Genomic DNA, 17303 nt, shown 5'->3' with positions numbered 1-17303 from the left:
CACCCTTTCGCTCTTCCACCGCAACGACTACCGAGAACCATATCTGGAGCTCTGGAGGAAAAGGCGTATCGTAATTCCCAAAGGAAAAACAAGACGAACCGACGAGGAGACAGCACAGCCGCGTTCACGATGGTGCCCAAAAATTTCGTCGTCGACGTCCACACCCACATGTACCCTCCCTCGTACATCAAGATCCTCGAAACTCGCTCGACCATACCCATCGTTCGCTCCTTTCCCCACTCGTCCGAACGGCGCTTGATCCTTCTCGAATCCGAGGTCGAGTCCCTCGAAAAAGCCCTCAAGGACCCCTCGACTCGGCCGCCTGGCCGACCGCTCAGCTCGCAGTATACCTCGCTCGACCAAAAGATTCGCTTCATGGACGTGCACAAGATTGATATTTCCGTCATCTCGCTTGCGAATCCCTGGCTCGACTTCCTCGATGCCGACGATGCCGGCGCCATCGGTGCGTCGGTGAACGAAGAGTTCTCCAACATGTGCCGCCAGCATCACGGACGCCTGTTCTTCTTCGGCACCTTGCCGCTGACGGCGCCGCTCGAGACGATCCTGGCTTCCATCAAGCAGCTCCGGGACCTCAAATACTGCCGCGGAATCATCCTGGGCACCTCGGGCCTCGGAAAGGGGCTCGACGACCCGGCTCTGCTCCCCATCTTGGAGGCTGTCGCGGCCGCCCAATTCACCATCTTTTTGCACCCTCACTACGGCCTGCCGAACGAGGTCTGGGGACCGCGCGCCGAGGAGTACGGTCACGTTCTCCCCCTCGCCCTCGGCTTCCCCATGGAGACGACCATTGCGGTCGCGCGCATGTACCTCGCCGGCGTCTTTGACAAGGTCCCCGAGCTGCGCATGCTTCTCGCCCACAGCGGCGGTACCCTCCCCTTCCTCGCGGGCAGGATCGAGAGCTGCATCCTTCACGACGGCCTGCTTTCGGGCAAGGGGAAAGGCGCCAAGAGCCGGCGCACCATCTGGGACGTCTTGCGGGAGCAGGTCTACCTCGACGCCGTCATATACTCGGAAGTCGGCCTGAAGGCGGCGACGGAGGCGAGCGGCGGCGACAGACTCATGTTTGGCACCGATCATCCATTCTTCCCCCCCCTCGTCACGGGCGAAGAAGGCCTGTGGGAGAGCGTGAGCTTGAACGCGGATGCCGTGGCCAAGACGAACGAGGCCGGCGTCGGAAGCGCCGCGGCTACCATGGGAATGAACGCCATCCGCGTGCTGAACTTGGTGGAGCAGGCGTGAGCGTCGACGTATGCAAGCAGCACATTGTATGGATGTTCACATACCCGTCCGGCCCGCACGAGACCGGAACGATGAAAGCCGAGGCGACTTCCAGTAGGACAGGGAGAAGGTGATGGCTAGGGGCAGTCAGTACGAATTCCCTTCTGTGCTGCGAACTGGTGACGGTGTCACATTATCTCGCATTCGATGAACCAACCGACCGACAGTAACGTCGGCTCTGCGAAGAAGAACAAGGTGGGTATCATTTCAAATGCAACAACAGACATTTGACTCTATATAGTCCGTATGTGCGATCCGTAGGCGCCATGGTCAAAACGCTGCTGTTTCTCGCTCGTATTTGCCTTCGGCCTCGTGTATCCATCTCCGGGCTTCCTCGAGCCCCCTCTCGGCCTCTTCCAGCTCCGAGGCCGAGGCTGCTGTCCTTTGTAGGTTCCGGACCGTTTGGGCCGCCTTTAGCTTGTCGCAGACGAGCTCCCAGTACTTCTTGTCGACTTTGGCGGCCGTAAAAAGGTAGTCGCCGGGGACGTTGACGGTGCCGTTGGACGGGCCTGACGCTTTACTGGTGCTCATGGATGCCTTCATCGACTCCTTGGCCTCGCGCCTCCGAGCCTTCTCTTCCTTCTTCTCGCGAAGCCGCCTCTTGGCCTCGGCTAGATCCTCGGCCTCCTGGGCGGCCAGCTCTTGCCGGCGCGTCTCCTCCTCCCTCCTCCTCTGGACGCCCGCGAGGCGCTCCCTCTCCCTCTGCAGGGCCTCCCTGTCGCGCTGCTCTCCTTCGGCGCGCAGGCGGGCGGCGGCGGCCTCGCGGGCCTCGAGGTCGTCGGCGAAACGCCTATCCTCCTTTTCCATCGCCTGGCGCTCCTGGCGGCGGAGAAGCTTGGCCTTGGAAGCATTGTCGTAGACGGCGCGGGCGGTAGGGTCCGAGAGGATGTCACGGGCGCGCTCGAAGCATTCCCATGTGGCCGCGTCGAAGGCGGCACCAGCCTTGTCGGGGTGGTGCTTGAGGGAGCGCTTGCGCCAGGCGCGGTGGATGTCCTCCTTGGGGGTGAGGGCGTCGACGCCGAGAAGGTCGTAGAGGTCGACATCCTCATCGGCGTAGGTGGCGGCGAAGCGGGCGAGGTCCTTGGCGCCGTCGTCGGCCATGGTGGGCGTGCCTTGGCCGACGACCGGCTACCGTGGGATCGGGGTGGAAACGGCGGCTGGCCGAAGGGGCGGGGGTAGAGACGGCCGCGACAGAGGCCTGGAATCGGGCTTGATGTCAACAGGCGATGAGGGCGCGGATGCTTTTGTTTTGCAGACGATCGTAGCTGTAGAGGAAATGGTGCATCATGGAGTCGGACTGCTTTGCAGGAAATGAAGAGGTACGGAGTAATGTAATACTGTACCGTAATTGGTTGGAATTGGGATAGCGCGACCCCTTGCTCGTGACGCCGGGGGGGGGGACCCGTGAAAATACAGTACTCTCTACTCCGTACTCCGTAAGCATATGTTCATATTCTACTAACCAGTATCCACACGGGTTCCGCCTGCTGCGCCGTGGGCGTGCATGTCAAGTGGAAGGTGTCAAGGTTCAGCGCCTGCCGATTTGCTCTCTTCATCGGAGCCGAGTAAAATGTGGCACCTCACTCCATGAATGATTGGCTACTTATTGTCATCTCCCTCTTTCCTGCCGAACACTTGAGAGTGAAGTCATGCCATCATACTGACTAAAACGTCGAGGCAGGCACGATGGGCATGTTGGCAAAGGTAGCCTCAGGCATGACGGGTTGCGACAGCAACAGCGACTCGTCGAGCGGGAAAACCTCCCTTACCAAAATCGAATAAATCAAATGCAAAAGGCATCGTGAATGTAAGTGTATGCAAAGACACTATTCTAGCATGTTTTCCGTTTCCTTGCTCTCCATGGCTGCTGGCCGCCCCGGGAAAATCATCAAACCAAAGTCAAGAGCCGAAGCCAAGAGGCGGCATCAGGCAACAAGACAAACTGTGAGGAGGCGAGCAACGGGATCATAGAACACACGAATGAACACCATCATTACGGGATCGATCGACGCAATACTCAGCAAAAGAGCGTGGATAGTATATTCACGGGATGTGTCTCTGCACCCCAACCATTCTACTTACAATATTATAGCAGCGGACCGCACCTCAACCATTCCATGGACATGGATGAATAGCATTGGAGTATGCACGTGGGACTCGGACGAGGCGATGATGCCTCCTCCATGCCTCCACCTCGAACTCCGCATCTCCACGAGATGTCATGCGCACATGTGCTCGCCATCATCCCCAGTCGACGAGGATGTCGAGGTACCCGCCCTGCGAAAAGGCACAGGTTTTAAAGAATCCGCATTGGGTATTCCGCCAGCACTGGTCGGGGGTCCAGTTCCAGTACTGCGTCGACTCACGCACATACCACTTCATGTTGCCGTCCAGCCGGGCGCTCTCGTACGATGCCCGACGGAGGGCCCGAAGTGTGCCGACGCGATAGTCGGTCGGCCATTCGCGGTCTTTGACGGCGGTGAAGACGATGGTTATGTTGTGCGTCCACTGCCCGCCGTTGTATTCGGCATCCACCGGCGACATGAATGAGTCCAGGCCGGACTTGAGCGCCAATTCGGCGCCGTCGAATAGCTTGTTCATCGAAGCGAGCTGGCAATCCGTCTTGAACTGCACGTCGGCGTTCGCGTACCCCGCCATCCAGAAGGCGGAGCAGTAGCATGTCTGGGCCCTGTCGTCGGTGCTCAGGGTGTTGCACCAGTTATGCAGCGGGTCCCCGTCATCTGGTGCCGCCAGCGCGAGGGCGGCGCCGCCGAGCATCGCGAGCACCGTCTTGTGCATCGCTACCTGGACCGGCTGCTGTTTCGACGAGTTTCAACAACGAACCAGCTCTCGCACGGTGTGTGATTCAATGCGTCGTGGATATCTGTACGGGCGGTGTACGTGTTCATGCACGATGATGACGAAACAAGGAGGGTAGAGAGGAACAGGTAACCCGTCCCTTTTCTACACACTCCCTCCATGCTCCGGTGCTCGGTCGGCAGCCTGGAGGCTTGGTGCATGGCGTCATCATCCTCTATCGGCTTCTTCAATTTAGCCTACGCTTCGTCAGAGTTGCCGGAATGTCGCCGGACTGAGGATGAAGCTGCTGGGTTCGGGTCGGCAATCAATGCTAGCTTCGGCATTTCGCTCGGCATACCCCCATTCCGTTCTGAAAACGAGAAGGGCAAACAGTCCGTACCGACCAATCTCGAACAAGAGAGCAAAGGCACGCAGCTGATGAGCGATCTGGGAAAGGCGGAACGCAAGCTTGCAAGCTTTGCTCGGTCGCGGCCGACGTTTTCGTACAGAGGCCGAATGCGGTCCGAGAGGCTTGCGGCACACGGAACGGCACTCGGGGCCAAAGTGAGGCGGGTTGTCTCGGCCGCCGCCGCTAGTGCCCGCAACGCCACCGGAAGCCGCGGCACAAACTGACGACGGGCCGAAGGAGGCCCACGGCCCAGCATTGGGGCGTCGGCCAGGTCCCCGTGGATAGCACCAAGGGATGGATGGTCGCGCCAAAGGCTGTTACCGTGCCACCGCATCGTGGTCCTGTTGGTCGAGTGGCCCGACTGCCTGGTACGTGGCAGCGCTCGTGAACCCTTCCTCGTCCACCACCATGGTGGGAATGGTGCTGCCCGTCGATTGGTTTGTCACTTGGTGGACGAGAATCATCCGCCCCTCGACCGCGGCCGCCGCCTCCTCTGCTTGTCCATCCTCTTCCCGGCGTACTCGTACACGTTTGGCGCGCCGCCCGAGAGGTCCAGCAGCAATCTCTCGTAGGGTCCGAGTCGCTCCTCCCACATTTCCATCCCGTCGGTGCCGTCTCTCTCGTCTCCGACGTATGTCCACATCCAGCGCTCCTCCACCTTGTCCAGCTCGTGCTTGCGGTCGCCGTCGTCCTCGCAGTAGACCCCCCGGCAGGGCGCCTGAGCAGGCTCGCTGGTGATGACGGTGACGCGCTCCAGCTGCCAGCCGGAGAGTGCCTGGCAGGTCCAGGTAGAGTCGTCGTTGAGACCCAGCCCCTCGCAGGCCAAGCGGACGCGGACGGAGCTGTGGACGCTCTCGCTCGTGTGCTGCAGGAACTTGCCCGTTTGGAGCTGTGTCTCGGGATCGACTTGGCGGTACATTCCCGGCGTCCGCGTCGCCTCGCCGGCGAAGCTGTAGAGCAGGTTCGAGGCTTTTTGGATGGCCCCGAGGGCCCAGGGGCGCACTGGATGGTTTCGCGTGTAAATGGCATCGACGGCCCACCTGGCTCGCCGCCGTCGGCCCTGCTTCGCGCTCTGCCGAGGTGGGTTCGTGTAGAAGCCGACCGACTGCTGGACGATGCGATGGAGCGCCAGAGGTTCAAACTCGACGCCGACGCTGGACATTTGGTCCATCATCCCTGAGGCGGCCGCGCCTGTGAGCTTCGGATCGCGTCGCGCTTCTCGGTCCGACGGGTGCGGGGACGAGGAGATACGTACAAGCGAGCGTCACGTCGGACATGCCCTGATCGTCCCAGCCGCCGCCGCAGTTGCCGTGATTTCCGGGAAACCAAACCTGACGCAGGTCGGTGCGCACCCTCACCTTCCACGGCCGCTCCCACACGGCGGGGCTGAAGGGCGACCGCGTCTCGTCGAGGGCGAGCGCCTGAAAGGCATGCTCGATCCTGTCCGACAGCGCCGTGTCGTGCCACTTGTACGTGCACCGAATGTCAGCATTGACCGGCCGTCCGTCTGGTGGGAATGGAAGGGGGGTGGGGGGACGTATTCGTCGTTGGAGGGTCGGATGCCCAACTTTTCGAGCCAGGGGATGCGGGGGATGCCGAGGCTGCCGACCGTGTCCCAGACGCACACGGCCTTGATCGTGATGAGCTCGCCGGTCCTCTGCTCCACTCGCGTCAACCCCCTCCTCAGGAGACGTTCGCGGTACCTTTCGGCTGCGCGCCTGCCCTTGGGCTTGTTGGGAAAAGGGCAGCGGGGAAAGGGGTCCTCGTAGCGGTCGTCCATCCAGTGCTGCATGTCCTTGAAGATGGGATAGAAGTGCTCGACGCCCTGGCGGGTGAGAAGGCCGAGGCTCCCGATCATGCCTGCGACGGAGCGGACGGTGAAGGCGCCGCGGGAGAAGCCGACGAGGTAGATTTCGTCGCCGTCGGTGTAGTTGGCGCAGAGGTAGGCGTACGCTTCCCGCACACGCTGGGAAGGGCGCTCGTCAGCCCGCGTCCTGTGCGAAGCTCGGGATGGGAAGGGAGAAGCAAGGGAAAAGGGGGCAAGGGAGAAGGGGGCAAGGCAAAGGCGGGAATCGCAACAAGGACGAAGCTGAGGAGGAGGAGGATCATGTGCGTCCACCGTACCTCGGCCAGGCCAACACCAAAGACGCCGCCCCGGATGCCGTCGAGGACACTGCTCCCGCTGCCGACACCCGATTCGTAGTTGATGATCTGCAGGGTCCCATCATCGCACCGGCGCTTGAAGCAGCGCGAGATGCGTGTCACGTTGGATGGAACCTGCAGACCACCTTTGCCGCTCAGCGGGCTCGGCTTGACGTAGCCGTAGTCGCTGTTCATCCAGGTGCCGTCGCAGCAGACAATCAGACGCTTCTTGACGCGCAACGGCGGCTCCTGCTCGGACCAACGTCTGCCAGTGGCCATGGATCCTACTCGTTCCTAGGGAGTGTATTGTTGTTGCCGCTCTATCCTGGACAATGGCGTCGACGCAGTCCATGATGTGGTGTCCGAGGACGGATTCGTCTTTCAAGAGGGGCAATCCTCTGCTCTCCACTCCACTCCTCTCCTCGTCTCTGTTCTCCCCCTTTTCTTTTCCCCCCTCCCTCTTCTTTTCTTCCTTCGCCGTTTTTTCTCCCCTTTTCGTTTCTCGTCTTGTCTCTTTTCCACGTGTCTTCTCTCCTCGTCTCTTTTCTCTGCTACTCGCGTCCTCAGATGTCGATTGTCGGTGTCGGAATCTGTATCGGTATCTGTATCGGTGTCGGTGCCTGTATCGGTTTTGGAGTCTGTATCGGTTTTGGAGTCTGTATCGGTGTCGAGAGCAAATGGGAATCACAGGACGGATGAGGGTGTCAGCCAGCGGCATGTGTAATGAAGAGGGTGAGAGCTATGCGGCGTCGAGGCCTCCCTCGGTGGGCGTTGATGTCGATTTTGCAACGCACAGATCGTCGTGCACTGGCCAGCCAGTGTGGGACTGTGGACTGCTGCACTGTACACCTTTGGCGGCTGCCATGTTAAGCAGCACGTCTCCATGCTGCTCAGTGCATACTTGCTTTACATAATAATACGTCTTAGCAGGGACTTGCTCGCACAGAGGTAATATAGAGGGGCAATCGCCACTAGTTGACGCTGGTAGCACACGTACGGGCAACGAGCGCCTAGCGGCCGAACCGATCTCGGGCGAACCCGCTGTGAGACAATGACTTACGGCGCATTACCCCTTGCAACGTTCACATCCGTACTTGTTCCGTACAGCGCAGGCGGCAACAAAGGTCCGCCAACGACCTCCTAGCATGCCGACTTGCCGCCACCACTCACACATCGGTTGGGAAATCACCACTCCAGGCATATGGGTAAGGTTACGAGGCCTTTCCAGAAGCGCCCGACCAAAGCGAAGCCTCCATTTCCTGGGCAGACGTCGGGTTCAGGATCGCGCTCACCTCACGGGTCAACTGCCGATGGTAGGCGTGTTTGGGGCAGCCTCATTGGCACAACCCCCCCGAACATGGTCCACAGCGTCTGCACACGTGCATCCCATGCCAACATACATGTGCACACATCGACACCAAGTGCCCGGCACATACTCATTCTTGTATCGTATACACAGTTTTCCATCGCGTGGATGCTTCTTTTTTTCTTCTTCAGCGGTCGTGTTGGTGCTGCGACTCCTTCAACCGCTGCCGCAGCCAGTCCGGGACGAATGCCTTGACCTTGACCTTGGCGCCGCCCTCTTCCTCGCCCCAGCCGAGCTCGAACTCGTCCTCGGCCGACAAGGTGGCGGCCGGCTGCTCGCCCGGCAGCACCACGTCCGTCATGATCTCGAGCCGGCAGAGGGCGAGGCCGATGTTGCCGACGCCCTTGAGCCAGCGACCGGCGCTGCGACCCCGCTTGCCGAGGCGGCCGATGCTCGTCTCGGCCGGTATCATGGCCGCCGTCCAGCTCGCCGGGGAGGCGGTCGGCTCGACCGCCGGCTCGTAGGCGAGCGTCTGAGGCACCGCCTTGTCGGACTCGTACACCATGCAGGGGACGATGCGCTTGCGGACGACGCCCCGGTGCTTGGTCCGTATCGTCAGCTCCTGGCCGACGTAGCAGCCCTTGCGAAAGTCGATGCCGCCCATCAGCTCAATGTTGCTCTCCAGCGGCAGCGCCTGCTCTCGCAGCATCTCGTCCTGTCCCTCGGGCACTCCGCGGAGGTACCTCCTCACCGTGTACGCCTCTTCGCTCGACGGTTCGACCTCGACCTCGGGCCTCCTGCCGTTGAGCTGGACGATCCGATAGCCCTGACCGGGCGCTCGGTCGTCTCTGGCGACGATGCTGTCGGCGCCGGACGCCAGGCGGAGATGGCCGGCGTCGTCCCAGACGTGCCAGACGGACGCCTCGTCGGGGGTCATGATGCGCACGTCGACCTTGGCCCGAAGCTTGTACCTCTTGACGTACTTGGCCAGCCTGCTCATCTGGCTCGCGTCCGCCTCGACGAGGAAGCCACCTCGGTCGGCGTCGTCTCTCGAGCCCGAGCGGCTCGGAAAGGGGTAGAGGAAGACGTCGTGCATCACTCGGCCCGTCGCGTTGAGGAAGGCCGTGTAGAAGCCATCGGTGCGCGGCGAGCCGTCGGGCCGGCACACGTTGGCGGTGACGATGCCCTGCAGGAACTTGGCGGCTTCGGGGCCCGACACGGACAGGAGGTGCCTCGACGGCAGGGCCGCGAACCCGGACGACGGCGGCTTCGGGGGCGGCGTCGGTGACGTCGCGCTCGCGAACGGACGGCGCTGAGGAAGCCGACAGCTCGGACAGACGCGGCGCAGGCCGGGGCCAATCCCGGGGCTGGCCTTGAGACTTTTTCGACAGGGGCCAAGGCTCGTGGAGGGCATGGCGCGCAGGAACGAGGGCTTTGCCATTCTGCCCATGGCGGAGGAGGAGACGGTGAGGCGAACGGAGGTCTGGGTGGGAAGAGCTTGCGTCAGGTTGCTCTCGGCCAGGTACCAGCCAAGATTCCAGAACAATGTACCGGTACATTTGGATTCGGTGCTGGCAAGCCCAAGCGTAAGCGTAAGAGCACATGTACATGTACGGAGCACGGCAAGCTCGATAGGTACAGGTCGAGTTGCACCAATCAGCTGGCAGGTGTATCCACCTATTTCTGCTGTATCTGTACTGTACGGAGTAATTACAGAAATCACTGTACAGTAATACTGTACAGTAAGTACTTAGGTACTCCGTACCTGTATGATCGATGTCGTCACGCTGAAGGTCACACTCTCCACGGCATTTGCTTGTTTACTCAATACTGCTTACACCTACTTTGTTTCAAAATACCTTGAGCATGTATGAACGTCGTCCTGCAGACCAAGTTGCCGAAAGTCAAGAAGCGCCGGTACCGCGACTTTGAAACCCGCCGAAGCAGAATCAGACGGCGTTGTACCATTTTCACCTTGGTACACATTACGCCGAAAACGGATGCCTTTGACAAGCAGCCTGCTTCCTCAGCCTCCCGTGGAATGCATGTAATACGATGATACCTCGTGACATTCCCAGCAATTTGGTCGTACGTAGCCATCATTGCCATCGACTATTTTCCCATCATCGCCAGTACTCGTACTTGGCAATGGCGGTTGGCCGACTACCTACAGGTACTAGGTGGCCGGTTGGTCGATCAGTGAAGCAATGCATTGCCCACCAACCCAATGTCCAACATGACCGACGCCTGCGCCGTCGTCCGATGCTGATGGGTTATTCCGAGCATCAGCATATGCGTGCATCGGAACATACATCGATTGCCACTTGTCTCTTCATCTGATCTCATTTAGCAACTGATTCACTCGATACAGTCCAGTCGTAGACGGCACGCTCCATCATCCTTGGTGGAGGATCTCTCATGCTGCCAGTAGGACCGATGCCACTTGCTGACGATGACGCGCGTGCTGCCCTGCGACCACCATCTACCATCCAAGCACTGCCGTGCGATGGTGTCGGTGAGCACGAGCAGTGGACACCGGCGCGACAAGGCGATGAACGGATGTGCGCTGCATTGGCTCTTGCAATGCTGCACTTGACCATGCAAGGCACGAGTGTACATCTGCGCTGGATATTAGTCACTTGTTATATATGACATCAACAAACGTTTTGTGCGCAAATGGCCGATTCGAGAACGGCAATCCTTGCATCGGTAAGAAAGGCCTTTTCGAATAAGTGCAGCGCAAAAAGGGTAAAAAGGGTAACGACATCTGTCGTCGCCATCAAAGCCGTTCAGCCAACAGCGGACTGCTTCGGTCCGCATGCGGTACTAGTCGGTCCCAGGTCCGACGGTGCAGTGCATTGAACGTGAACCCATTGAATCCCACTTGCGCTGCTTCTCGCCAACTGTGCCTCTCGCCAATTTTAGTCATTGTAGAGGTGAGTGTCCAGAAATATCATTTCGCTGCACGCTTTGTCTCCATGGCAAGGGAGACTGATGGACGTGGTGGACCGCTGCTTGCGTTTCAAAGTCCGCCACCGGAGTTGGCCGGAGTGGTAGCGGAATCGCACTGGAAATTCTCCGCCAAGCTCCCTTTGATACAGCGGCCTTTGTCCCGTCCGAGCTGCTAGGCTAGCGCACACATTGCGGCGCAGTCCCGTCGGCACGCCCTTGTAGGTGCAACTGAAAGATGATGGGTGCCTAGTAAATATTGGTACCCATACATCGGCAGTACTGTTAGTACGCCGACATCTACTTGTACATGCCCAGGTTAGTACGCAACCACAGGCATTTACAGCACTGTAGGTACACGTACACGTAACACTGTACCAGTTCGCAAACCTAGATGTGTACTTCAAGTGCCTTGCATGCACGCACAGATCAATAGTACCTACGTATGCGAGTACTCAAACATACGTAAACGTGCATACACTTACGAGGCGCATACAGTACACTCGGACATGTCGTCACAAAGGGGAAAAAAGGAATTCCGCTCTTTGGTCCAATTCATTCATTCTACGTTTGCGATCGATGAGGATGAACCGCTGGTTATCAACACCGCGGCTACAGCATACAGTCTGTCGCGAAGACATCTTGGAAGGACACGTACCTGCACTGTACGGTACGGAGAACGGAGTACTTACTTGCAGTACATGTGAGTATGTACTTACGGAGCATTGTACAATAGTTAAGTATACAAGTAGATGTACAAGTAGGTGTGCAAGTACAGTAGGTGTGCAAGTAGGTGTACTGACAAGTAGGTGTACAAGTAGGTTTACAAGTAGGTGTAACTAAGTATTAGGTGAACAAGGAGGTGTACAAGTACTGTAGGTATACAAGCAACTGTGCTCCGTACAATACGTGTACATGTAGTGGTACGGGCGCGCACGACAAGCACGGCGAACCGTTATTAATAATTCATACTCCTAGCGTGCGTCGAATCTCACTTCATGCCATTACAAACCCCCCCCCCCCCCCCCAAACTACTGATGAGACCGGCCCGCAAGTCGGTCCAACGTCCCCATTGGCCAGGAGCCCAGGTATCTTGCTGCTGACCAACCAGTCCCTATCTTGCCGGCGTGTGTCAGGGGAAAGAGGGGAGCGCCACAGCACTCGAGTCTCGTACGAGTTCTCGCAGAGCCACTAGGACCAGAGTACCTAGTACCTAGAACATGAGTACCTTTTCACGAGTGCATGCGCTAAAGGTACATGCATGCAAGTACTGCCGATCGTGCATGCGCGGCAATCTATCGGAAATCCAGGCACTCCGTTCGGAGTACAAGTACAAGTACGGAGTACACTTGCCTAGTTGTACGTACATGCAAGTAAGTACAGTACAAGTAGCACTGCACCTGCTACTAGGTACGTACCCCCGCCGCCTCGTGGGTCGCGGACGCAAGCCGAAGCCCGAGTCCGAGTCCGAGTCCGGGCGGGGTGGCTGCCACGCTGTTTTATTTTCTCCATCGCTGCTCGCGCCATGATTCACGCCGAAACCGAGTGGGCCCCGTTTATTTTTGAAAACAGTCACGATGCTTGCAGGTGGGAAAATCGACAAGGAATCAAGTGAGTCACAGCGAGCGGGGCGGCGATGCAGTGCATGTCAACAATTCTGTTCAATTCTGAGAGCTCATTTGCATGGCCTCGTACGTTGTTGCCTATGATCGGCTACCTAATTGTACAGATAGATAGATTGGTTGATTGATTGATTGATTGGGGTTGATTCGTCTCCCTCCACCACCCGACCGCCTATGCCTAGGTTGCTGTGAAACCCGCGTTGACCAGTGAGGCCCAATTGTCGCATCCATCACGACATGCCGTTTTGCTGTCGTGCTTCCTTCTCCGGAGTGGTGAGAGTTTTGTACCGTAACAAGAAGAGGTTGGTTTGGGCTCGATTGTCGGCCGACCAATGCCTCGAGGTATCATGAAAAAAAAAATGCTCAAAGAAACGCCACGCTATGCCAATCGCTGTCAAGGACAAGAAACAAGAAAGGAGAAGGCGGCAAGATGTGCCGAGGTGACGAGCGCCTCAGTAGACGGAGATGGCGGACACGAGGCCCGCCGGTGTTCTCCGCGAGGCGTAGTATCCGTCGTGCTCGTACAGCGCATCTTGCTCACCGACATCCTTCTCGTCGTACGACAGCGTGGCGTCGGCGGGCGAGGGAGGCATCGAATCGTCGTCGGACGATTCGGAGTCGTAGTCGACGAGCTCCGGAGGGGAGCTGGAGTGGGATGGCGTCCGGACGAGCTCGAGCTGGGCGTAGTCCTCCTCGAGGTCGTCGCCCATCTCAGCCTCGTCCTCGTCGACGGAGACGGTCCGGATGACGGGGACGCGGGAGGAGACGGCGTTGGTCATCTCGACGTCGTCGCCCTCGTAGTCCAATTCGGACTCGGAGCCGGAGTCGGAGCTGGCGTCGGACGAGTCGGAGTCGTCAAACTCGTCCTCCTCGACCTGCTCGACGATGCGATCCGCCCACTGGACGCGGCGGTCGGCGGACTTGCTGGCGCCCCGGACCGATTGGTTGAACCAGCGCTCCTGCTCCCGCTCGGCGTCGGCGAGCTCGAACATGAGAGAGTCGAGGAGGTTGGCGTGCCCGACCAGCAGCCTCAGGTCGTGGTCGGGTTGGGCCGCCTCGCGGGAGAGCTTGGCCCGCGCCTTGTGGGCGAGGTAGTATGTTTGCGTGATGGACATGCTCTTCTTCTTGGGCATGGACCGGAGAAGAGGGTTCGGATGAGATGGTGTTGCGGCTACTGCGGCGGACATGTTGCCGGACGGAGGAGGGTCGGTCGTGTTGTATATATGTCGATGGAAAGGTGTATGAAGTGTTGTAGTTTGATGCCGCACGACAATGGTACGCCGACAAGTTGGGATGAATTGCGGGTGCCGCCCAGGGGGGGTGGAGGAGGGGTGGTGGGGACGATGGCCGAGTGTGAGTCAAGAAACCGGTTGAGAAGAAACGGTCAACGTTGCAGGTTGGACCAATCGGCGATGGCGAAGCGAGGGCCGTTGGCGGATGGAGGCGAAGCTCGGCGGGAGGAAGGCAGAGCAAGTTGTTGGTGGATGCGATTGCCGCTTGGCGGATGGAATGTGTGTCAATTGTGGTTGATGCTTCTTGCGATGCAAAGAATTGTGTCGCCGATGGGAGGGGGGGGATTGTGATTCTTTTAACTCGCGTCGGGAGCCTCGTGGGGAACGACGAAGCCGGAGTTGAGGGTGAGCGGCATTCGCATCGATACGGAGTACGCAATGAGCAAGCAGCCATGCTAGCGCGGCGCGGCGGACTTTGCGCTCGCCGACCCGACGGCCTGCAGCACCTGCTCAGTAGGCGCCTGGGCCACCTGTCTGCCTGTTGGCAGCAGGGGTGCGCGCCGTCCGCTCCACTGGACACTGCGCATTCCGTAATCCCGCTGACAAAATCCGAGACGCCAGCCGTGGGGCCCGACGCTCGATGTCTCGCGCATGCATCCGGTACGAGGCGTTCGCGGGGCCCTCGCCGCTCCAAGGAGGTACCCTCGCGACAAAGGTACACCGGCGTCGCTGCTCCATGGTGCTCCGTACAGGGACGGGTACGTCGACGGTAGGTGGGCTCGCAAGCCTCGTAGGCGCCACGGCGGGCCCGATGACTCTCCGAGCGAGCACGAATGTATCGGCGGATTGACGTAGCGACTGGAGGGATTCCTAAGCAACGGACGGATCGTCTCCTCGTCTCGCGCCCCTCTGAGCCTAGCCGTCGACTAGTGCCGTGATTGCGTGCGATGCATGCGATGCGTGCGTGCCCGCTCAGTCATCGACGAAGCCTCGGCCATCGTGCGCACCCCCCTCGCACTCTGCTCGCGCTCTCCTCGCACTCCCCCTCCCCCTCCTCGTCGCCCCGTCATCAACGTATCGGTGGCCACCGCACATGCGCCGACGACAACGGCAGCGAGCACCTAAACCTACTTCCAGAGCACTCGTAATCTGATGCCATCATGGATCACGGCCGCGAAGCCCTTTGAACCGGCACTAGTCCGCGTACTGTACTTGCTTATGTACTGCGTCCTTGTGCAAGCAAGCAAGTACAAGCTTGTACCGGCCTCCACATGCACCTCCACAAGCACCTCCATCGGGACAGAGTGCAGCGTACAGGTACTTGTATCCTGAACATGTACACGCAGCACAGGCACCTGCAAGTAGTTGTACTCCGTACTGCACACCTATCTCCGCTTATGCCCGTCGCTCCTCCGCCGTTTTGAATGTCCATCTCCTTGATTTCCAACCCGTACGAGTAAGGTCGAGGCACCTGCGCACATGCGTGCACTAGTACGGCACTCCATTCGTTGCATTTCTCAGCAGCGTCCCTGGTGCCGTCTTGGTGAGGGGCGGCGTCTTCGTCATGGATCGCTGCGCGAGGGACGAGGTACCGTTGATTCGCGTGGGTGGACGACGTCAATGATTCGCAATCGACCATGCGTCGCCCGTTCCCATGTGCTGCGATGCGCGCACGCATGGCAACCATACAGTGCTTGTTTCCTGCCTGCGCCTGCATAGGCGCCGATCTAGCGAAGCAGGCAAACAACCAAACGGCAAGTTGGGGGGGGGTGTCTGGCTGGACCGTTTGTCACTGCTCGCCACCAACATACGCCCGCTGCACTCGTGCGAGCGCGCCCTCTACGCGACGGATGCGGGTGTGACGACTGGTGCCGCGTCTCCCAAACCAGGGGTTGCGGTTGCGGGTGCCTTGGTGTGGTACCTCGCTCGCTGTTCCGTGCGCCCTGCGAGGTACAGCAGGTGTCGAAGTCGCGCCGGTGCTGCTGGCATCGGTACATGTGCCTGGTGCAGTACCTATCGAGTGGGTGCAGCGACTAAAACGGGTACCTCTGGAGTGCTGTTTGATGAACTACCAGTAAGGTAGGGCTGAGGCAGCGCTGCATCTCCGGTGCGATGACTCTTTCGCCCACGGAAATCTCGCCCTCTAGGCGTCAGGCTCCACCACCATCGCAGACAGGCCGAAGCCGGTCGGAGAATTCAACTCGCCGCTCGCCGTGGCGCGGGAAGGGGGAAGGGGGGAGGGGTGTGGGCAGCGTGGGGTGTTTGCAATCAGTGATTATGGAGCACGGAGTTGGGCATTATGATATGGGCGACTCGCGAGTCAATAAACTAAGTAGTAAGCAAGCACTTAAGTACTGTAGTTAGTTGTATTACTGTAAAGACACGGAGTTGGTGCGAACTACGGAGTACTTACATGTACAACTACACTTAGTACTTACTATAGTATAAGCAAGTACAAGAAAGTACACCATCAGTACTCCGTACGTACTAGCACAACTGCGAGCAAGTCCTGTACCTTAGTAAGTACAGTACAACTAATTACCAGTACGGAGTACAGTACTCCGTATTACTCCGTACGTGGGTCGAAATGCTGCGCACTGCAGTATACTTACTCCGTACCAACATTACATGTCCATTAACCGTACATGCATCACACTGTACGGAGCAATACGGCGCATACATGTATGCAACGCAAGTATACGTGTTCCCTAGCAAACACTTGATTCCTGTGCAGGTGCTTGGGTGTGAACTTGCTCGGGTACGCCGCACTATGCCCTCCGCATCAATCCACCGTTGCTCCAGTCGCCGCCAATTGGCTTGTGACGGAAACGAGAATGACTCTGTCCGGCATCGAGCTCATGCGGCATGGAGGGTGAGGGGAGCCGAGGTGTGCGGTCATAGTTCAGGCATGCGTTCCTCCATGTGCCATGTCACCTATCAGATGGCAAGCCGGAGACCAGCAGGAAGCCAAACTAGTGCTCGGGGTGTTGGTTCGCTCCGACATTTTCCATGGTACAAGTACATGTACTGTGCTCGTAGGTGTAGCAACGCCAGCCAGCAGCAACGGAACCATGCCCGAAATGTACAATCGATTCGAGCATTCTCGTGCAGGAACTTGTATACGCAGCAATTACTTACATGTACACACAAGTACTTGCGTATCAAGTCGGACGAATAATACATGCAAGTATCCCGTACGTATACAACTACTTACAGTACTTGCATATGCAGTGTCGCACACACAGGTACTGTCAGTGCACGTACACCTAACAGTATTACAACAATGTTGGCCATGTCGGCGTTTCGCCAATGCGATGAATGGGGCGACTGGCGGCATCCTGCCTTGTTTCCCTATCGAACAGAACATGCGCTGCGACCCTTAGAAGACTCCCGGGCGAATTGTCCGTTGGCACCGATGGCGCTTCAAATTCAGCACCAAGTCATGAACAGGCGTATGGGCATGCGCATCGCCAACGCATCGCATCATCCCACCGAGCAATGCCGTGCCGGTTCATCCCCGAGACTGAATGGATGAAGCTAGCGGT

At 58.7% G+C, this 17303-nt stretch overlaps 6 protein-coding genes across 6 annotated transcripts; 1 reads left to right on the top strand and 5 right to left on the bottom strand.

Annotated features, from left to right (window-relative positions):
• Positions 1-129: 129 nt before the first annotated feature.
• On the top strand, positions 130-1260 carry DCS_01172 (uracil-5-carboxylate decarboxylase; the record flags this gene model as incomplete). Its single annotated transcript, XM_040798507.1, has 1 exon — positions 130-1260. One exon carries the CDS (start codon positions 130-132, stop codon positions 1258-1260), a length of 1131 nt encoding a protein of 376 aa, XP_040659390.1.
• A 309-nt stretch (positions 1261-1569) lies between these two features.
• On the bottom strand, positions 1570-2400 carry DCS_01171 (DNAJ domain protein Cwf23; the record flags this gene model as incomplete). Its single annotated transcript, XM_040798506.1, has 1 exon — positions 1570-2400. The coding sequence occupies one exon, from the start codon at positions 2398-2400 to the stop codon at positions 1570-1572; it is 831 nt and encodes a 276-aa protein (XP_040659389.1).
• Positions 2401-3540: 1140 nt separating this feature from the next.
• DCS_01170 (uncharacterized protein) lies at positions 3541-4098 on the bottom strand (the record flags this gene model as incomplete). The annotated part of the gene is made up of 1 exon (XM_040798505.1): positions 3541-4098. The coding sequence occupies one exon, from the start codon at positions 4096-4098 to the stop codon at positions 3541-3543; it is 558 nt and encodes a 185-aa protein (XP_040659388.1).
• Positions 4099-4967: 869 nt separating this feature from the next.
• Positions 4968-6928, bottom strand: DCS_01169 (uncharacterized protein; the record flags this gene model as incomplete). Its single annotated transcript, XM_040798504.1, has 4 exons — positions 4968-5698; positions 5763-5973; positions 6045-6473; positions 6632-6928. The coding sequence occupies 4 exons, from the start codon at positions 6926-6928 to the stop codon at positions 4968-4970; spliced, it is 1668 nt and encodes a 555-aa protein (XP_040659387.1).
• A 1214-nt stretch (positions 6929-8142) lies between these two features.
• Positions 8143-9405, bottom strand: DCS_01168 (aminomethyl transferase; the record flags this gene model as incomplete). The annotated part of the gene is made up of 1 exon (XM_040798503.1): positions 8143-9405. The coding sequence occupies one exon, from the start codon at positions 9403-9405 to the stop codon at positions 8143-8145; it is 1263 nt and encodes a 420-aa protein (XP_040659386.1).
• Positions 9406-12978: 3573 nt separating this feature from the next.
• DCS_01167 (uncharacterized protein) lies at positions 12979-13713 on the bottom strand (the record flags this gene model as incomplete). Its single annotated transcript, XM_040798502.1, has 1 exon — positions 12979-13713. The coding sequence occupies one exon, from the start codon at positions 13711-13713 to the stop codon at positions 12979-12981; it is 735 nt and encodes a 244-aa protein (XP_040659385.1).
• Between the last annotated feature and the right edge of the window lie 3590 nt (positions 13714-17303).

The sequence above is a fragment of the Drechmeria coniospora genome, chromosome 01 (assembly GCF_001625195.1).
Source record: "Drechmeria coniospora strain ARSEF 6962 chromosome 01, whole genome shotgun sequence".
NCBI lineage: Eukaryota > Fungi > Ascomycota > Sordariomycetes > Hypocreales > Ophiocordycipitaceae > Drechmeria > Drechmeria coniospora.
This window is presented reverse-complemented; position numbering and strand designations above follow the sequence as displayed.